At 23.5% G+C, this 19688-nt stretch overlaps 1 protein-coding gene across 4 annotated transcripts in view; it reads left to right on the forward strand.

Annotated features, from left to right (window-relative positions):
* Window positions 1–16416, forward strand: part of LOC129981888 (multiple inositol polyphosphate phosphatase 1-like) — a 46118-nt gene extending 29702 nt beyond the window's left edge. For 2 of the 4 annotated variants that reach the window (XM_056092933.1, XM_056092932.1), the window contains exons 2-9: window positions 3260–3455; window positions 4691–4825; window positions 6568–6678; window positions 9815–9952; window positions 11861–11934; window positions 12085–12202; window positions 13728–13932; window positions 15739–16415. In XM_056092933.1, the coding sequence (XP_055948908.1) occupies window positions 3260–3455; window positions 4691–4825; window positions 6568–6678; window positions 9815–9952; window positions 11861–11934; window positions 12085–12202; window positions 13728–13932; window positions 15739–16105 (1344 nt within the window). In that variant the 3' untranslated portion in view covers window positions 16106–16415. Of the gene's footprint in view, window positions 1–899; window positions 1518–3259; window positions 3456–4690; window positions 4826–6567; window positions 6679–9814; window positions 9953–11860; window positions 11935–12084; window positions 12203–13727; window positions 13933–15738 lie in introns of those variants that run through there. The other 2 variants (XM_056092930.1, XM_056092931.1) reach the window with 2 other exon arrangements.
* The last annotated feature ends 3272 nt before the right edge of the window (window positions 16417–19688 follow it).

A 19688-nucleotide genomic window follows, 5' to 3' on the forward strand; every position in this document is an offset into this window, starting at 1 on the left:
GTAATGAATAAGAATCGTTGTTTTAAATGTATTATTATTATTTTTTTTTTATCTGAATACAGTGAAGCTATATAAATTTTTTTAGAAGTTTGGAAACTCGAGTCCAAACTTAAATAATAGATAATATCACACAATATCATAAAATAGCATCATAGATTATGATTTAGGCTTTATCCGTCCGCCTTATTTTATTTTTAGAAGTTGTTCTTAATGATAATGTGCATAAAAAATATAATTGATATCATCGCACCTAGAACGTTTGTGTATGCAATTTACTAAAATAATGAAAGGTACTGTTGCGAAGTATGCTTAAAAATGTCTTTAAAATTCTCTTAAAATTAGAGAAAATTTCTGTGAAAACAAAATTGGTATTATTAAAAAGTTTATATTTTGAATTTTAAATAAGTGTAAAAATAGTTTTCGAATGATAATATGCTTCAAAGTTACAAAGGGAAACGTCTACATTTTGATTAATTCTTAGTTAAAAATAGAACTATAATTTTTAAAAAGTGCTTTCTCATTGAGCACTTATAACCCAAGTAGTAGCTATGTATCAAATCCAGTAATTATCGGATCAGTAGTGTGCCCAGTAGAGAACTTTGAACAATTTTTCTTTATAATGCTTAATCATTTCATTTATAATGTAATCACACAGTTTACTGATATTATACCTGCTTATAAACATCAAAATGCTAAAAGATCCTACAGTAATATTGGATCTATTGACAATAAAACAGAGTCTAATTTTTATTTGAAAAGGATAAGAAATAACAGCAACACTAAAATCATGGCACCATGCAGAATACAATTTCATTATTATGTAATTTTATTTGGCAACATCTGGAATTTGAAAACGAAAACAAACAGAAGCAGTTTTCGTTTTCGAAAGCGGGCTCCGGAACGCGTGCAGCACGGTCGGTATTTTTAGCAAAAAGATATTTTCCTTTTCTGTCAGTTTCCAAATTATTTATTTTCTCTCGCTCCCGTATTTTGGCAACTCTTCAAGTCTGTGACGGTAGATATTTTAAATTTAAATGACATTTCCTCGATGAAAGTTTTCATGAGTTGTCTTTTTCTTCTGATTTAACGGTGATCTAAGCGATAACAAATAAAAAAAGAAATAAGAGATATGATGCAAAAACATTGCCTTTTCCAGTGGCTGAGTGGTTTTTTTTGTACTGCATTTGTGTAGGATAATTTTCCCGGTTCGTTATGTTTATTTATTCTAAACGTGACGTGCTGAAGTGGGTAATGAGAAAGATGAAACGAAAGAAAAAAACATGAATCCGGTTATTGAAAGCAATTTTCGGTATAGGCGTAGGAGTCGCCATAGATTACTGTTATGGGACAACGCTGCACGAAACGTTTTGAATGAAAGGGTGATTGATGGAGGCGATACTCGCAGACGGTTTTTGTTCAGCGGAGGTTGGACGCTGGTTGCAACTGTCTTCTATTTTCATGAGTTCACCAACATGCATAAAAGTACTAAGACCGGTCTTATTGGTCTGGCTATATTGGTAAATGTTCTTTTTGGCTATGAAATTCCGTTAGAAATTTATTTTATTAATAATTTCCAATTTCTTCCTGTTTTTCTTTTCTGCATGGATGTAATATGCAGAAAAACTATGTGTGATCATTGAAACATTTTATTTAATATTCTTTTTACAGATATTGTTTTTCTTTATGCAGTTACTATTTGAGAGTTTGCAATATTTTTTCTCTCTCCCTAGATTGATGGATATGATTATTTAATTATAAAATGAGAAACATTGAATTTTATTAATATATTAAATAAATATGGAGAAATTTAAATTTTTTTATGATTTAGTATTTTTTAAATTTTTTTTACCGAATTTTTTTTTTTTTTTTTGAAGACTATACTAAGTAACTGATATATTATTTTGTGAAAAGAATAAAACAAAGATAATTTATTCTTGTCTTTTTTCTTTGGATCAAAGATATGAGAACAAATCTTTCAATGATCACTTAATTATAAAAAGTTTTATATTGAACTTTATGCAAGTATTTCTAAGATTTAACAGAAATTTTCTTTTTCTTTCATTTTTAAAAACATTTTAGAGAATTTATTAGATTACTTTCTTCATCTTTATTTTCCTCTTTAAGATTGCATTTATGATATTATGCATTCCCCTCCCCTTTAAAAGGGGGAAAACCCCCAGATTTTTTACTGTTTTAATTCCCCCCCCTCCCTGAATTAAAACAAAAACCTTCAGTGGTCACTCTTTAGGAAAATAAGTCAAGCTTTTCTGTGACTTCTATATTAATAAAATCAAACAATAAATTTTATGAAAATATATTTAAGAATATAAAAAGAGTTTCCCATTTCTTTAATTTTTTTGATAATATTTTTTGTGTTTTTCTGTTTTTCTATTATAATTTTTCTCCGTAAGATTTATTTTGCTTTTTATGAAATGATTAAAAAAAAAAAGATAACTACCTGTTAAATTTTTTTAATTATTATTTAGGATTAAATAGATTTGATATTAAAACTTTTAGCTTTGTTCTTTTAGAAAATATCAAAAATTAAATTTTATGAATATATATGTTAATTGTATTAGGAAACATATCATATATATATATATATATGTTTATGTTAGATATATAAATTTGTTTAATATAAAAGATTTATATGATTGTAAATAATATAAAAATATAATAATTTGGTTACAATATAGACATTTACATATTTACTATTATCTTTCCTCATGAATGTTCTTTCATATATACTTTAATTTAATATCAAAAAGGGATATAATTGTGGTGAATATTTAATTTGAATTATTTTCAATAATTTTTTAAACTGTTTCAATTTATTGTTATATCTGCTATGGATTGGTCAGATTTCTTTATCTTAAATGCTCTATCAACTAGTTTCGCAAAAAAATTTTTTTTAAATATATTTTATCAACTCTAAAATCCATAATAAAAATGTTTTAACTATATTCTGGTAAGCTTGTGCTTATAAACGCAGGATCTGTAGAAGTTTTTAAACAGTTATATTTTTAAATCAAAATTAGTCAATTAAAAACACTAATTATTTGATTAATATATATTTTACTAAAAAATACATTTAATTTTCGAGTTAGAAATACAAATTTTTTTAATTTATTAAATTATATTAGCTGGTTTATAAAATAACAGAAATAATATTGATGTAGTGTTTGGCTAACAATATGTATACAAAATAAAAATAAACAGATTTATTAGCAAAATAATAATTTTTTTTTTAACTTTTCAGATATGTCTTATTGCTATAATTTTGATTGCTAATTTGGTGAGCATTTCACCAAAGGAAGAACAGCCTGTCTGTATAAAATTAGATGGAGGTAATACATGCCACTCTAAAGATCCAAATCCTTATAGGTACTATGGGACTAAAACGCCATATCGCATAGCTACACAAAATAATAATGAATCAGATATTCCATTGGAAGGTATGATAATTATAATGTAATAAACAAATTTATTTATATAAAAGAAATTTTAATTTTATCAAACATTTTCTATATAAAAATTGAAGAATTTTATTATTTATTGGATTATTTGTGTCATATTTGTTTGTTTCTCTGAAAAATTTTGCATTAAAGCAAGTAATTTTTACTGAGATTTTATGCTTTTTTATAAATTACAAAATAAGAACTATTAACATAAGTTTTTATGATACATGCACAATGTTATCCAATTTTCTGAATGTCTTAAAATATTGTGAGGATATCATATCAATATCATTGGGTATTTTGCATTATTCTGCAAAAAGTTCATAATTTATTTTTTATGATCATATTATTTATAAAAAAAAGGGTGCTTTTCAGATTATAATCTTCTGTTTAATTTCTCAATAATTATAAAATAAGTTTATAACAGATATAATAAATATTAATTTTATTATATCTTTTTAATTAACATCCCTTATTTTACTTCATCAAGATAAATTATTGTCATTGTAAAAACGCTTTATAACTAGTTGCCTTTGTCAATCAACTTGCTATTCGGGAATATTTATTGTATTTGATTTCAATTAAATTCCTAACAGTTTTTACTCCAAAACTCTGAGCAAGAAATTTGACATATCACATTATTCATATTGTCTATATTATTTTAGGAGCTTTGTGCCTGATTATCCATCTATGATTTCTACTTAATACTTTAGTTTGAGTTTAATATAAAACAAATGTTTCAGAGTTCAGCTAATATAATAGTCTGCCTATGATGCCTGCATATATTCATAAAGTAATAGAGTAGTGTTTTTGCATTAATTATGTTTCTTAATTGTATATATATATCTTAAAGGAATTTTAATTCTCGATATAAAACATTTTTAAGTGCAGTATTTTTTTTTATAGAGTACCAACAGTCATACTCTTACATTCATTTTTTTTAATTGTGAAGCATTGATAATTATTCAAATCTGATAACATCTTATCTATAATAAAGTATAGTTTGATTTAGAATTTTTCATAAAAAAATCATATTTGTTATTATTTTTTTTTACATTTACAACTTTCTGATAGAATTACTGCAATTACTATTCTTTTTCTTTGAAATATTTATATAAAATTGAATGTGCATGAACATTTGTTTTAGCATTCTTATGTGTTAAAAAAGCTAAATGAGATTTAAAAAGTCAAAATAATTTAATCTGCTAATGATAAATACTTTTCTTTTTTAGGATGCACACCTATAGTATTTTATATGCTCAGTCGTCATGCAACAAGGTATCCTGATGAGGAATATATTGTTGATTTAATTAAGTTGTTGCCTGCTTTGAAAAAGAATATAACTGAATCCTTTTTAGCTGGCAAAAGTAATTTTTTTTTTACATTTGAAAATTTTTATCAAAATGCATTGGCAAGTATTTTTATTAGAAAACAAACAATCAGGCCTCATGTTCCATCTCTTATGGTGACTCTGTATAATAGATAAAACAAGAAAGAAATTAGGTGGATATCATGTGATGAAAAAAAGAAAATATTTTACAGTTCAACTGAGTATTAAATGTACAAAATATCAGATACTAGGTGATTATGGGTAGGAAAAAAAATCCATAAATACTGTAGATAGAGATTTTAGCAGAGAAACAAGAAAATGTTTTCCATTTTCCAAGTCATTGAAATGTAAAATCTGCAATTGTAACTTTTTGTCTTTCCTGAATTTCAATGAATCTAGCCTTCATAAATGAAACAGGGCATCTAGCCATTATGAATATAATACTAAATCTTACATCATGTCCGAACATTGGAGTAAATTGATATATAAAATATATGCCACATAAATATGCTACACATATGGTTGATAGTAGAAAGAATTTCTAATGAACTGTTAACTGAAGGGCTGTTTGCACAATTGTAATAATTCAGTGAGCCATGGACAAAGTTAAAGTTACTGATACAGCATTTGTATCTACTGTTAGAAAAAAGTTAAGTGAGACCAAAATCTATCTTTAAATTAAATTTTTTTGTTACTTACTTTTACTTTTTGTTACTTTTGCCCCTTATTAAATTTTTTTTGTTACTGTTCATTTAAATTTCTTTTGTTCTGAAATAAAATTGAAGAATGAATGGGTGTACATGATATTAATTATTATGATGCTCATTTGATTAGATATTATCAAAAAATATTAGGCTCATTCGCAAAATATTCAATTTAATATTGATAACATAATGTTTTTAACTATCAGTTTTTTTGAAAATTTAAATGCATTTTATTTACTTTAAATAAGATAATTCATTTATGCTGTATGCAGAATGCTGGTAAATTATTCAGATTCAAGATTTATTTCTTACATTCTTTTGCTTGCTTTCAGTGAAGTGGATTTTTTTTCACTCATTGAATTGTTTAAATTTTTAACTCATATTATTTATGTACAGTGTCACAATTTATTCATTTGCAGTCATTTGTGGCTTAGTGTATGAATTATTTGGGGATGCCAATTAAAAAAATTCATAATATGTTTTAATACAATATTTGAAGGGAATAATAATGATATTTACAGTTTCAGAATTTTTCATGATTGAATAATTTTCAAATAAAAAAATATGTTTAGATAATTTATATATTTAGAAATAATAAATAGTATATAAAAGATACTTTTCATCACTTATTTTACAAAATATGTCAAGAACTTCATTATCAAAATTAAAATCACATATTTCTGATTAAAAAATAGATTACTAAAGCTATAAAATGAATGAAAATAAAAAAAAAAATATTAGTTCTGAGTGCTATTAAAAGTTTAAAATTACTACTAGCTCTGAGAATTTGAAATTATTCTGTATAGAACACAAACACACACACACATTGTGATTAGATTAATAAAGATATTGAAAGTAATAATGTCATCATAATATTTTAATCCATTATGAGCATTATATTTATATTTAAAAAAATTCTGAAACTTTGAAGCTCTGTCATGTTATTTTCTTAAAAACTATTTACAAGCACAAAATAGTTTGTTTATAGGCTAACCAAATATAATAACATAAATAGTGTTGTGTAGATTGTATACGTTTAAAAATATATTTATGACAATTTTTTATTTATAAATAGCAAAACTTTGTATAGAAGACATGGAAAAAATTGAGAAATTTGAACTAAATATGAAAAAAGAAGATGACAACAGAATAAGTGATACTGGAGCAGTTGAAGCTGAAAATCTAGGCAAGTTTTGCAATAAAACTTTAGGTTTAATTCTTCATACAGGAGTTTACTGTTCAGTTATTTGTATGTAAATTTTGCTCATATTTTTTTAATGCAGATTAGTTTTATATAAAATTAAAAAAGAAAAAGATTAAATCCCCATGCATAACGAGATAATCATGATACATATCAATTAATAACTTTAGTATTAATCTTCTAAATAGTTGATACATTTTTTATTTCCCATATCTAAAGTAGTAACTTGTGTTTAATTATAAATTTTTTGGGTTAAAAAAGATTCCAATGTTTAGTTTCTGTTAAAAAAGAAAAGTAATGTCTTTTTATTGATTATTTCATTTTACTTTTCAAGTCTGTACTGTACATTTTACATTTCATCTTTTAACTTTCTGTATAATAATATGAATCATGAATTATGCATAAATCTAAAATATTGCATCACTTTCAAATAATCTCAATAAATTTTTTTTAATTGATAAAAGGATGACATAAATGACATATTATATATATAAAATGAAGTAAATTTAGTTCAAATTTTTTTTTTTTTTTTTTTTTTTTTTTTTTTTGTATTTTCTTATTATTTCTGTTTTATCTTTTGTTAGTAGCAGTGAGTGAACCTGGATATATGATTGATTTAAAAAATGAGTGTTGCTTTTGAGGTAATTTCAGATTAAACTGAGTTAAATTATTTTTCCATTGATTAATTATTTTCTTATTCCTAAAATTAATTATTAGTTTTTAAACTAATAAATAATTTAATAATTAATTTCATTTTTTTTCTATAATGAAATTTGTGATATTGTTTACAAATATATTAAAAGCAGGTTCCTTGCAAAACAGTTCATTAAATAATCTGCTAGATGCTTATTTTTTTTTGAGGGGGGGGGAACCTAATAAAAAAGGTTAAAGGAGGAGTCTCGCCCTATTTGGTTTTTCATGCCATACTATGAAATGATGAGCTATTCAAGTCAAATGACTAAAATTATGGTTGAATATGATAAATATAGGATATGGTAAGTTTATAGTATAATAATTTACTTGTCTAAATATTATAGAAAATTATTACATGTTTATTTAGGTACAGTTTGCAACCAAGTTTAATGAATGAGTCAGATTTCGTTCATATAATCTTTAAATGTAAACAGGCTGAATTATATTTTTACTAAGGGATATATGCTTTATAAAAAAATGCCATAATAGATAAGAACAGGGTAAGCTTTGAAATTCAAAATATTTGAAGTGTTTATAAATAATATTCTGCAACTCAAAAGAAAATAAAATTTAATAAAATTAAATCATATGTACTGTAAAAATAAAATTGGGTGGGATAAAATTAGATTCCTAGCATTTTAAACAATGTAGAATTCCTTTGCATTAACTATAATGTTTCCTTTGAATTTCAAATTTTTTTTACTGTTTTTGATATTCTACAATGAATTACAATTGTATACAAATCAATAATATAATTGTATTTAAGAATGTTTTTAAATTATAAAATAAAATTATTTAAAAAAATAAAAACTAAATTTTGTTTTATTTATAACTTTTTATTATCTATTCGTGCTAGAAAGGTGTTAACATAAATTTGGAGAAGAAAAGCTCAAATTTAGAAGGAAAAAAAATTGTCATAATAACTTTTAAAAATTATAAACTTTATAAAATTTAGGTTTGCATTTAAACTATTCTAAAATTTAATATCTATACATTATTTTAATATAATAATTTCAGTTTTTGATATCTTGCAAAATTTATTGAACTAGCTGAATAAAATTTAACAAAAATAAATTATTGTAATTAATTATAAAAATAAAAAAGAAATAGACAAGCTGGCTACTACTGATTTTTTTTCATGATCTTATTAGCATAACATGAGTTTTTTTTTGTTTTTGTTTTTTTGTTTACGTTCAAGCCTTTCTTTATAACAGTTATGCATAACTATAAGATTTAATCATCTGTACTTTGAGAAATATTAAATATTAATGAAAGTGTATGAAGAAATGACAGAAATAAGGATATAAAAATTATATAAGTAGAATTGAATGGTATGCAAAGATGTTTTTAATTTATAAATTAACAGTTTTTTAAAAAAAATAAGCATATGTTTGCTGCTACTGATCTAATAGTACATAAAATGAATGTTTCTAGATGATGAATTTATTTTTTGCACATTAAATATTTATCTCAGAATTTTAACTCCCTAAATGTATTGAAATTTTATCATGCTTTTAAAAATGATTTTGAGCATGCTTAAAAAAAATATTTTGAACAGTTTTGTAGGAATGCGAATGCTTTGAAGTAATAAATTTTAAAAAAAGGCCCTCCCCCTTCTTAGGTTTGTAAGACTCAGATAAATAATTTTGTTTTGTTTCTTCATACTTGGCAGGATGGATTTAATAATTAGTATAAACTTTTAAGATGTGATTTGTTGAAAGCATATTCTAACAATTTAGTATGTATATAATATTTTCAACTCTTTGATAGCTTTTTTTTTGTTTCCCTGATTACTATCAAAAATATATTTAACACAAATGTGCTGATTATTTGAACTTTAATGTTTCTCTAAAGACTGGACATCTGATAGAGTAAATTAAATAATCTATTAATAATAAATGAAACAAATTCACAAATTTCAAAGCATTCCCATTAATATTTATAGCTTGCAATTAATAAAGAACAAGAAATTTGCACTACTATTTGCATCTGATATAATACTGTAATTGATATGTTGTATTCAAACTGCAGTTCTTTCCAATGTTTTAACTTTTTTATTTTCTTATTTGTATTTATTTTTATTTTATTTATATTATTTTTTTTCCATGTAGAATTTTCTTAATTTCTAACTAAAAAAACAACAGAGTAAATGTCAGTAATGCCAAATTAGTTGCATTTTACTAAATTTTATGTTTGATGTATGTATGACACAGTTATTTCATTTTTTTAATGTCACTTATTAATTGTATTTTGTATATAACATTAGAAATAAATGTTTGTGAAGGAGTTGTAAAATGCTAATCTATTCTAATTTAAATGACTGGAGAAAATTAATGATTGGCAATTAGTATCCTTATCTTATTAATAGAACATATTGATTGTAATGTTTTTTTTACTAGGAATTCTTAAATTTCATTTTTATTTCTAGGTCGTCGTTTGAAGCGAAAGTTTTCTTCAATTTTAGATGATAATTATTCTCCTGAAAAATTTTTAATAGAATACACCAGTAGAGAGAGGACAAAAGTCACTGCTGAAAATTTTGCAAAAGGATTGTTTGGTGATGACTGTAAGTTTATAAAACTCTTCTTCATTTAAAAGAACAATTTTGCAGGATTAAATATCTTACTAAGCAAAACAACCAAATAGCTAATGGTTTCTGAATTCATTTATTTTTTATATTTTCCTGAGAAATTTTAATACCTTTTTTTCATGAAGTCAGAATGGAAACAGTTTTACCATTGGAGATTTAGAAGAAAAGAAAAAGAAGATTGATGTAATTTAACTGGAATAAATATATTTACCAATCCATTACAACAATTATTTTTGAGAATTTGTATCAACTGACAAAAATAAAAAAATATTCTGCATAATCATTTAAATCAAATAGCACATTATGTATTATCATCATTTATCTTAATTTTTTAGTTGCTAAATAATTTAAAAATTATTTGCTTGCATTATTGTTCAGTTAAAAATAAAAATATTAAATGTTATATATACTAAATATCTTTCAAATTTTTTTCACAAGACTTTCTGTTCAATTCTGATTTTGTCACATTATTTTTTTATTTGAAATATCAAGTGGTTCCTGTTTATTTTCCAATATATTAAATACTGTTTATACATATAAGGATATGATGTTTATAAATGGGTTTTTTAATTGCTGTTAAATTAATTTTAAGATATTATTATAGCTTTAGAAAATTATTTTCAATGTTATATGACATATAAATGGAATTTGCATCAGAACCCCCAAAGTTTTTAATTCAATTTGAATTTAAAACTGTTTTATTCAATTTGAAATGTATGATCTCATCTTTTTTAAATTTAATAATTAATTTTATAATAGGATTTTAAGTTATATTTATGTGTCTCTCTTAATATATATATATATATATATATATATATATATATATATATATATATATATATATATATATATATATATATATATATATATATATATATATATATATATAATTTGCTGAAGAAAAGGCATTCTAAAATTGACAGTTGATTTAATTTTATTCTTTGTATTGGTTAATGCATTTTTATAATCCTTCAAAATTCATTAATATAACGAGATATTTATTGTTGAATTTAGTCAACAATGTATTCAATCACTTTTGGTTATCAATGAGTTTGTTAATTTTAAAAAAGAAGTAATTTATTCTAGTTGCAGGGTCTTAAGACAAAACAATATGTGGAATGTAATACTGGCAATATAAATGTTTATAAAAATATTGCTCATAATAAAACCAGCAGGAAACTGTAACAGTATTCTTAAATCTAATTGTACGTTTATATCTCTTATACAACAAAAATGAATTATTGATATTATTAATTTATGTTACCATTGGTTTTTAAGTTGCATTTATTTTTATAACTGAATGATTATTTATTTGCACTTAATATCAGTGTGCTTGACTCTTAAAACATGATGAAAAATTGTTTAAATCAGTATGTATTCATAAGTGGACATATTAATATACCATGTCAATTACTTATTTTGATTATATCTACTGTTGTAGGAAGTTCCTGATTAACTATCATTGCTCTAAAAAATTTACAAAACAAGCTTCTTGTTTAAACTATACTGATTCTAGTGGGACAGCTAATGAAATATTTATGCTATACTATGTTTTGCTAAAATGCATGAATTCTGATTATATTACATTATTTAAAAATGCAAAATACTAGCAGTTATCCTTGAAAATAAGCAAATAAACTGTAATATTTTTCTTTGTTGAATTCTTATGGGAATAACAGCAATATTCAAAAATACATTGCTGAATACTAAATTTTATATGATTTAGTGTAACTCAATAAATAGTATTACACTTAATTATTTTTTAGCAATCAATTAATTAATATTTTCTGTTTCATTAAAAAAATTTAAAGTATAATAATTTATGTACATGTATTGTCAAAGAATTGTCTGTTTGAATGGTTTTTTTCCCCCTTCTAATTTCAGATAAGAATATTGATTTTGAAGGAAAAGTTAATGATGGCCTTTTAAATTTTCATAAGACTTGTAAAAAATTGAGAGTAAGTTACTATGAATTCATTTTGCAATGTAATTTTTTTTTTCAAATGTTTGTTGATTATTTTAAATAAGCATGATTTTTAAAATATATCGATTGCTTTAAAAAATTTTTTTTAAATATCTTTGGAAAATATAATTAAATTTATTTTCAGAAAAAATGTGATGATCCAAGTTATGATGTTAAAGAAATTGACAGCTTTCAGAATGGAGTATTAATGAAGAATGTAGTTAAAAGTGTATCAGAAAGAATTGGAGTTCCTGTTACCAAAGGTAATTAAAAAAATTGTGATAACATTATTTTTGTTGTCCTTTATAGAGTTACATTTGATCTTTTAAATCAAGCTTATTAAGCTTTTTTGAATTATAATTTGTTTATAAAATAAAAATATTTTTTCTTCTATTTCATGAACACATTACTTAAAAAAATAATTAAAAGTGAAAAAAAATATTTATTTAATTAATAATTTATTTAGTGATTTTTATAGAGACGCTTTAAAGTTTAACATTTCTTTTTCCATTTTCTGCTTTTTAATCAAGAATTTTTCCAAACTTTTTCCAAAAAATTTTGGGCGTCCAAAATTTTGTTATTTCATCTCCTAATTCATGGTTTAAAAAGCCTTGTATCATAAAAGATTGATTTGCAAATGTTAAAATAATTATCTTTAGAATTTTTTGTAAATATGTTAGTAATTTGAATAAATAAATATATAAATGAAGATATGTATATGGTACCAAACACTCTCGACACATTTTAAAATTAAATATAAAATCAACTAAATGTTATAGAAGAATGCGATCTGAACTGAAATTTTTCTCACTGTATAAAATTTTCCCCATAATTTAAAAAAAAAAAAAAAAAAAAAAAATCTGAATTTTATTTTTTCTATAACACTGTACCTCAAAAGGAGCCAAATAAAACATAAGCCCATTATAAATGCTAATACTGAATTGTATATATGTTTTGTTTACATATGAGATTTCCAGATTAAATACTAATCATGCATACTATTGAATTTCTTTTCCCACAGTCACTGTTTATAGACACAGGAGTTGAATTGGTTAATCACTTGGATGTGGTTTGTATATATGCTAACTCCTTAATGATTATCTGTTAGTTATTTATTTTTACAAAATTTTTTGTAAATTAGGAAAAGGATTAAAATTTCAATGAAAACAAGTTTTTCCTCTGTAAGTACTGTCATTTAAACTGTATTCCTTGATGACAATAATGAGAAATAAGATATTTTCTTAAAAATAGAAATTTAAAATTATTTAAAATATAATAAAATGCTTATAAATTTCATAATTTTAAAATTTTGACAAACATTTGTTTCCATACGTGTATACATGCACATCTGCCATTCCTGTAGACCTTCTAATACTGACTGTCACTTTTTCAATGTTAGCATACGAATTATAACAAGCTTACATATTGAAATATGGTAGTAAATTCTACAAGATAAATGTTTAATGACACCCTGTAATTAAACAATTTTCTGTAAATACATATCTGCAGATTTTATACTGTTTTTAATGTGCAGTGTCAAAATTTGTAACTAATTTTTTTTCCATGTTGTGCAATTTACACTTTTTTCAACATTTGATTGATTTTATATTTTGTTGTAAAATGTGTCAAGGATTTATTGGTACACTCTGTATTATTTAAATTTGTTTTGATGATTATTTTTATTTTCATTCTCTATTGAAACATACAAATTGAATAATTGATTGGTATATTGTTTATTAAAACTTAATCTAAAATAAGAAATTTGATTTAATTATTTTCCTTTTTTAGATGATATAAAACTACTATATATAACTTGTGTTTTTGGATATGCACTAAATAACAGTGATGCTTGGTGTTCTGTATTTTCAAAAGACGATCTGAGAGTCCTGGAATTCAATGATGATATTGATGATTATTATAAAGATGCATATGGAAACGATGTTAATTATAAACAGGCTTGTCCTATTGCAAGATATATTTTTAATTTGTTCAAGTAAGTAAAAAGAATTCACATTTGATAAATTATTTGTTAAAGGGTTATTAATTAATTGTAAAATATTCATATATATTATGGAACAATAAATAAAAGTAAGAAAAAAGTTAATTATAATTTTAATACTTAAAATTAATTATTAATTATCCCATGTAGTTCTAATAATATTTTTTGAAAATTTCATAGTGTGGTGCTAGGAATGATAAACTTCATAATTATAGTCAATTTTTTTTTTTTCAAAAAAATCAAACCTATTTCTTACAACAATATCAAGAAAAGAAAACTGCTATTGTATTGATTATTTATTAAGATAATGCACTAAAATAAGTGAGATCTTGATTGCAATGAATAAGAAAGTGAAGCAAAGTATTTTTAAAATTAATAATTTTATACTTTTAGTTAAATCTAATCAAATTTCAATTATAGTGCAAGAATAATATTTTATGAAAGATTTTAAACTATCTGCATTTAAAATTATAAAGATATTTTGGTTGTGTAAATATCAAAAATTTCCTATAATGATTTCTTGGTTTTCCCAAACTTTAATAAATTAATTTCATTATTATCAATATTTTGATAAAGAGAATCTGGCAAGGAATTTTATTCAAAGAAAGAAAAGGATGAAAAAACCTATTTTTATCTGAATTTTCTCTTTTATTTGTATATTATCTTGTGTGTGGGTATAATGCATTTTAAATACATTGAAATGCATTATACCCACAAAAAGGATGAAAGAAAAGGATGAAAAAACCTATTTTTATCTGAATTTTCTCTTTTATTTGTATATTATCTTGTGTGTGGGTATAATGCATTTTAAATACATTGTTCTAAACTGAAGATATGAAGCAAAGTGTAAATTCTCATCCTGCTGCATTTAGTATATTTTATTTAGAATTAGCTATTACCCAGTGTGTTGCTGCAACAAAAGAAATAATTTTGGAAAAATCATTTGAAATTTGAAATAGCTATCTTATTTAATTAGGAATTATAGGAAGAATTGCATTTACTTTCTTGTTCACAATGAATGCAATAATTGAAATTGAATAATATTTAAAGTAGGAGTACAAATAATATTTATTCTATTTTTTTTTTATTTTATTATTTATTTTTTTTATATTTACTTTAGGATGGGCAATATTTTTTGTTTTTCCGTTTTCATCAAAAACAAATAAATTTCTTAGCTGTCTGACACATGAGCATCCAGCATACAACTGGCCATGCGAAAAACATGGATTTTCTAGGTTCAAAGCAATAAGTTGGCAAGTTTTATCGTCATTGGATAAACAGTACAGCAGTGCATAAATAGTGCACAAATAAAAAATCATTTTCATTAAATTTAATTAATATAAATTTTCAGATAGTAATTTTAATTCTATACCTATAACCTTTGTGCAAATGCAAACAATAAGTAGACAAAATTTTATCACCTTTGGAAGAATGGTATGGCAACACATAAAATATGAACAAACAAAAATTAATTTTTATATATTAGATAAAGATATTTATATATGAAATAATTCAAAATTTCACTAATTGTTTCTGAAATTGTATTGTATATTAAGACTATAACAAATATTTAAATTTTTATATTGAAATTCATTCTTTTAAATAAGAATAATATAATTTTTGTTTTTTAAAAATGACACTGTAAAAATCAATTTCAAATAAAATACTATATTCAGATAAAAATACTGATTCCCCCATGGCTGATTCTAATAGTTGCTAATTGCATTATTTTTTTGCTATGTTTTTTTTAATATACTTATTTGTAAATTTTGTATGCGATCAATCCTTTTTTTTTTTTAGGTCTGGTGAAAATTCAAATGATACTAAGGTTGTGCTGCACTTTTCCCATGCAGGAGCAATAAAAAAGGTGTATGCAATGTTTGGACTGTTCCGAGATGAACTTCCACTCACTGCTGATGCCTTTTGTTCAGAACAAACCAGGAAGTGGCGTTCCAGTCTCATTGCACCATTTAATACCAACATTGAACTAGTTTTGTATCAATGTGGAGAAGAATATAAAGTGGCAACTTTTCATAATGAGAAGCCAGTGAAAGTGAATGGGTGTGACGATGAATTTTGTTCTTTCAACAAATTTTCTGCAACTTATGAGCCAATGTCCAAAGCTTGTAATGTCAGTAAAATCTGTTGCACTTGTTGCAAAGAATAATTTGTAATTTTAGAAAGTTTAAAAGTATCAAATGCTACGCACAAAACTGTATCTGAACATGCTGATTTTTGATGTAATTGGTTAGTAGCCTTTTATGACTATTGATTAATTTCTATGTCATTGTTATGAATTTTTAAAATAATTTATTAAGAATTAATTTTTGTTAAGACTACTTAAAACAAAGCTTAATTTGTGCTGATTTTTGAATCAGTTGTTCATGTACACTGCTGGAAAAATTGAATTTAAAAACTTTTATAATGTTATTGTACATAGTAAACTTAAAAATAGACTACAAAATTTATTACTGTTTAATTTATTATTATTGCTTTTGAAAGATTATTAATTTATTAAAATGTTGAAGTTTTAAAGTGTATATTCTTTTATATTTTTAACTTATTACTTTGACAGTTATAATTTCTATTATTTTAAAAATGTTCATTAAAAATCTAAACTAAAAAAACTTTCTAGTCAGTTTGAAATATTGTTAAAAAAATCCATTTGTATTATATTTATTTTAAAATGTTTATATTCTCTTGTTGTATTAATAATTTTATTCTAAATTTTTTTTATTTCATCAAGTTTTATATTACTGATAAGAGATTAAAATTTAATTATTAAATAAAGGATTTTTTCTCTCTCTAAATGTTTTTGTTTGAAATTTTATTGATAGAAAGAGATTTTATACATTTCAGACGAAACCTTAAAAAAAAATAATACTCAAAAAATAAAATAAAAAGCTTTATGCTTTATTCATGAACAAGCAATGAAAACTATCTTATTTTTGTATACTCCTGAATATATTTTTATAATATATTTTGGAACTACACTATGATTTTACTTAATTTTGTGAAAATTTCTTTTTTAGACATACGCTGTCATTATATATTCTAAAATTAATTTTCTTGGAGACTTGAAAATAAGTATTTTTATGTTTGTTTGAAATGTTTTTAGTATAATTTTTATCCTTCACTGTTTCCCTTTTTTTTTTTTTTTTTTTAAATAGAAAGATGTTAAAGGTTGTATTTTATACTATTTACATAATATAAAGATATGAAATGACATTTGTTTGAAAACATTTTTTTATACTGCAATGCAGTTTATCACTGGACATATTTTATAATCTGTACAAATGTATTGTGCATAATAAATATTTTGTTTTGATGTATTTTGACTTTTTTTAGTCATAAAAGATATATAGAACTTGTATCAATATAGCTTTCCACTAACATTAATTTAAATGTTGAATGAGAAAGTAAATAACCATATCTTTACCTCTTTTGATGTTTTATTATACATTTCTGTGTATCTTGAAGTAATTATGCTCTATAGTCTTCAACGAAAGATTGTTACTATCTCTTACATTTGTTTTTAACTTATATTCGAAAATAATTTGACCAACACAATTCAAAATGTAACTATTGGAAGTGATCTCCCTGAAATGTCCTTGTATACTTTCCAGTAAAGATCATATTCCCCTATCATAAAATTGGGGATCTTGGGTAATTGCAATTGGCGAACAATAGTTATGAAATTTAGATCTTTGGCTTAAATCTAGCATTTTTATTGTGCGAATGCCCTTTTTCCAACTGATTGAAATCAAAATTTGACCTGGAGTTACAGTTGTAGTCACTAGATCATACATGGATTCTCATTGATGACATTGCTTTAATGAGTTAGTGTTTACATGCATGCGTGACAGACGATCAACTTTTGATAGATTTTCTACAAAATTTGAAAATCTATATCAGATGCTAAACCTGTGTACCAAATAATATCTACTTATCTATTTGTGATTTGCAGTTATTGAATTCACTTTTATTCGAACAACCAGACAGATTTCCTGTGAATGAATTTCATTCAACATTTGTTGGATATCTACAAATGAAATTAATGCATCAAATTTCATCTGCTAGCTCAAAGTGCTTTTAAGTTATTGCCTTCATAGACATAATGTCAATTTTATGTTTTCTGAACTCAGAAAGATCTGAATGAGAATCAAAATCCTGAGTTCAAGGTTTTTGAAGATTAAAATATTTCCTCTATACTTTGTAAATGAGAATTAAAAATGAACACTAATAGAAGTACAAATCTCAGCCTGAAAATTTATAGAAAAACGTCTGTAAAAACAACAACAAAAACCAGGATAATTACTTAAAACATTTTGCTGACTTACTTTTCACTGTTTTAAATAATAAATAACTGATTTTCTGCAGGTCACTAAGAGAAGTAATTAATTTATCATGCCTTTGAAAAATTTTGTTGTTAACAGAGTCTTAAAATAAAGTTGAGAAATCTAAGATCCAGTTTTGAAGAGTAATTTAGTACATAAATGGATTAAAATTTTATAGGAGAAACTATTAGCAAACTTTTAATTGTTTTAAAAATCTCATCAGTGTCTAATAAGTAATTTAAAATATTGCTGTTCAGTAAGTAATTTGAAAAAAAAAAAAAAAAAAAAAAAATTACATCACTCCTACATCATCTGTTGAATTATGTTTCTAAAAGCATAAAATGTACACCAGTGTTTGAGACATCTCCTTCCCCCTTCTGTTTCATTATTGTACCCAACAACCACAATTAGCTAGTTTGCTCCAAACATATGATTAATATTCAAAATTAAAGAATAAATGATGGAAATAATGAAGAAATGAAGCCAAGTTAAATGTCAATCTAAAAATACCAAATTTAAACTTAAAAATTAACCAATAATAAAAGTACATTGACAGACATTTACATTAGTGAAAATTTAAAAATTAATGAAAACTGAAAGATTTTCATCAATAAAAATTGTGAGATTTTCTTTAATGTATAAAAATTCTATTTTCTGTGAAAAAAGAATTGAATTTCATTTCAATTCAATTGAAGTTTCAGGTAAAAGCAAGAACAAAATACATTAATGTACAAACATTAACAAAAAAAAAAAAAAAATTATGCATCTTTTGATAATTCTTTGTATCATTTGATGAATAGAATGTTTCTCTCAGACATAAGCTTCAAATGTACATTAGCTTGGAAGTCATGATTTAAAAAGATGCAAACTATTGTCTATTGTTTCTTTAAGATCATAAATTTATTACATCATCAATGTAAATCCTCCTGACTATTGTTTTGCATTATTTTAAATGAAGTAGATAAAAATAGCTTGAATAAAAACTCATATCTTAAAGTTTTGCAGTCTTTGAACAATTTGAAACAAATAACTAGTATGAAATATGTGTTAAAGAACAAAAAGAGGTTTTTTTTATTTGTGAATAAAAACAAATTATTTTCATGTTTATATGATGTGTTTTATTATACAGATGAAATTTATTTGAAAGACCATGTTCCTGAAGTCAATTAACATTCAACTGATTTTATACTTTTATAGTTAAATTTTTTTATGTGCATATAGTATAAAAAACTTAGAGGAAAGCATTTTTGTGTGTGTGTGTAAGTAGATTTTTTACTATTAGTGACTTAAAAATTATAAAATTCAAAACTTCATAAAGTGAATTTCAAATTAAAATATTAAGAGAATGGAAATGTAATAATTCAAAAATTTCAAAAAATAATCTCAAATAAATTGCATTTGCAAAGATCTTAA

This window comes from Argiope bruennichi, chromosome 8 (genome assembly GCF_947563725.1).
Source record: "Argiope bruennichi chromosome 8, qqArgBrue1.1, whole genome shotgun sequence".
NCBI classification, from domain to species: Eukaryota; Metazoa; Arthropoda; class Arachnida; order Araneae; family Araneidae; genus Argiope; species Argiope bruennichi.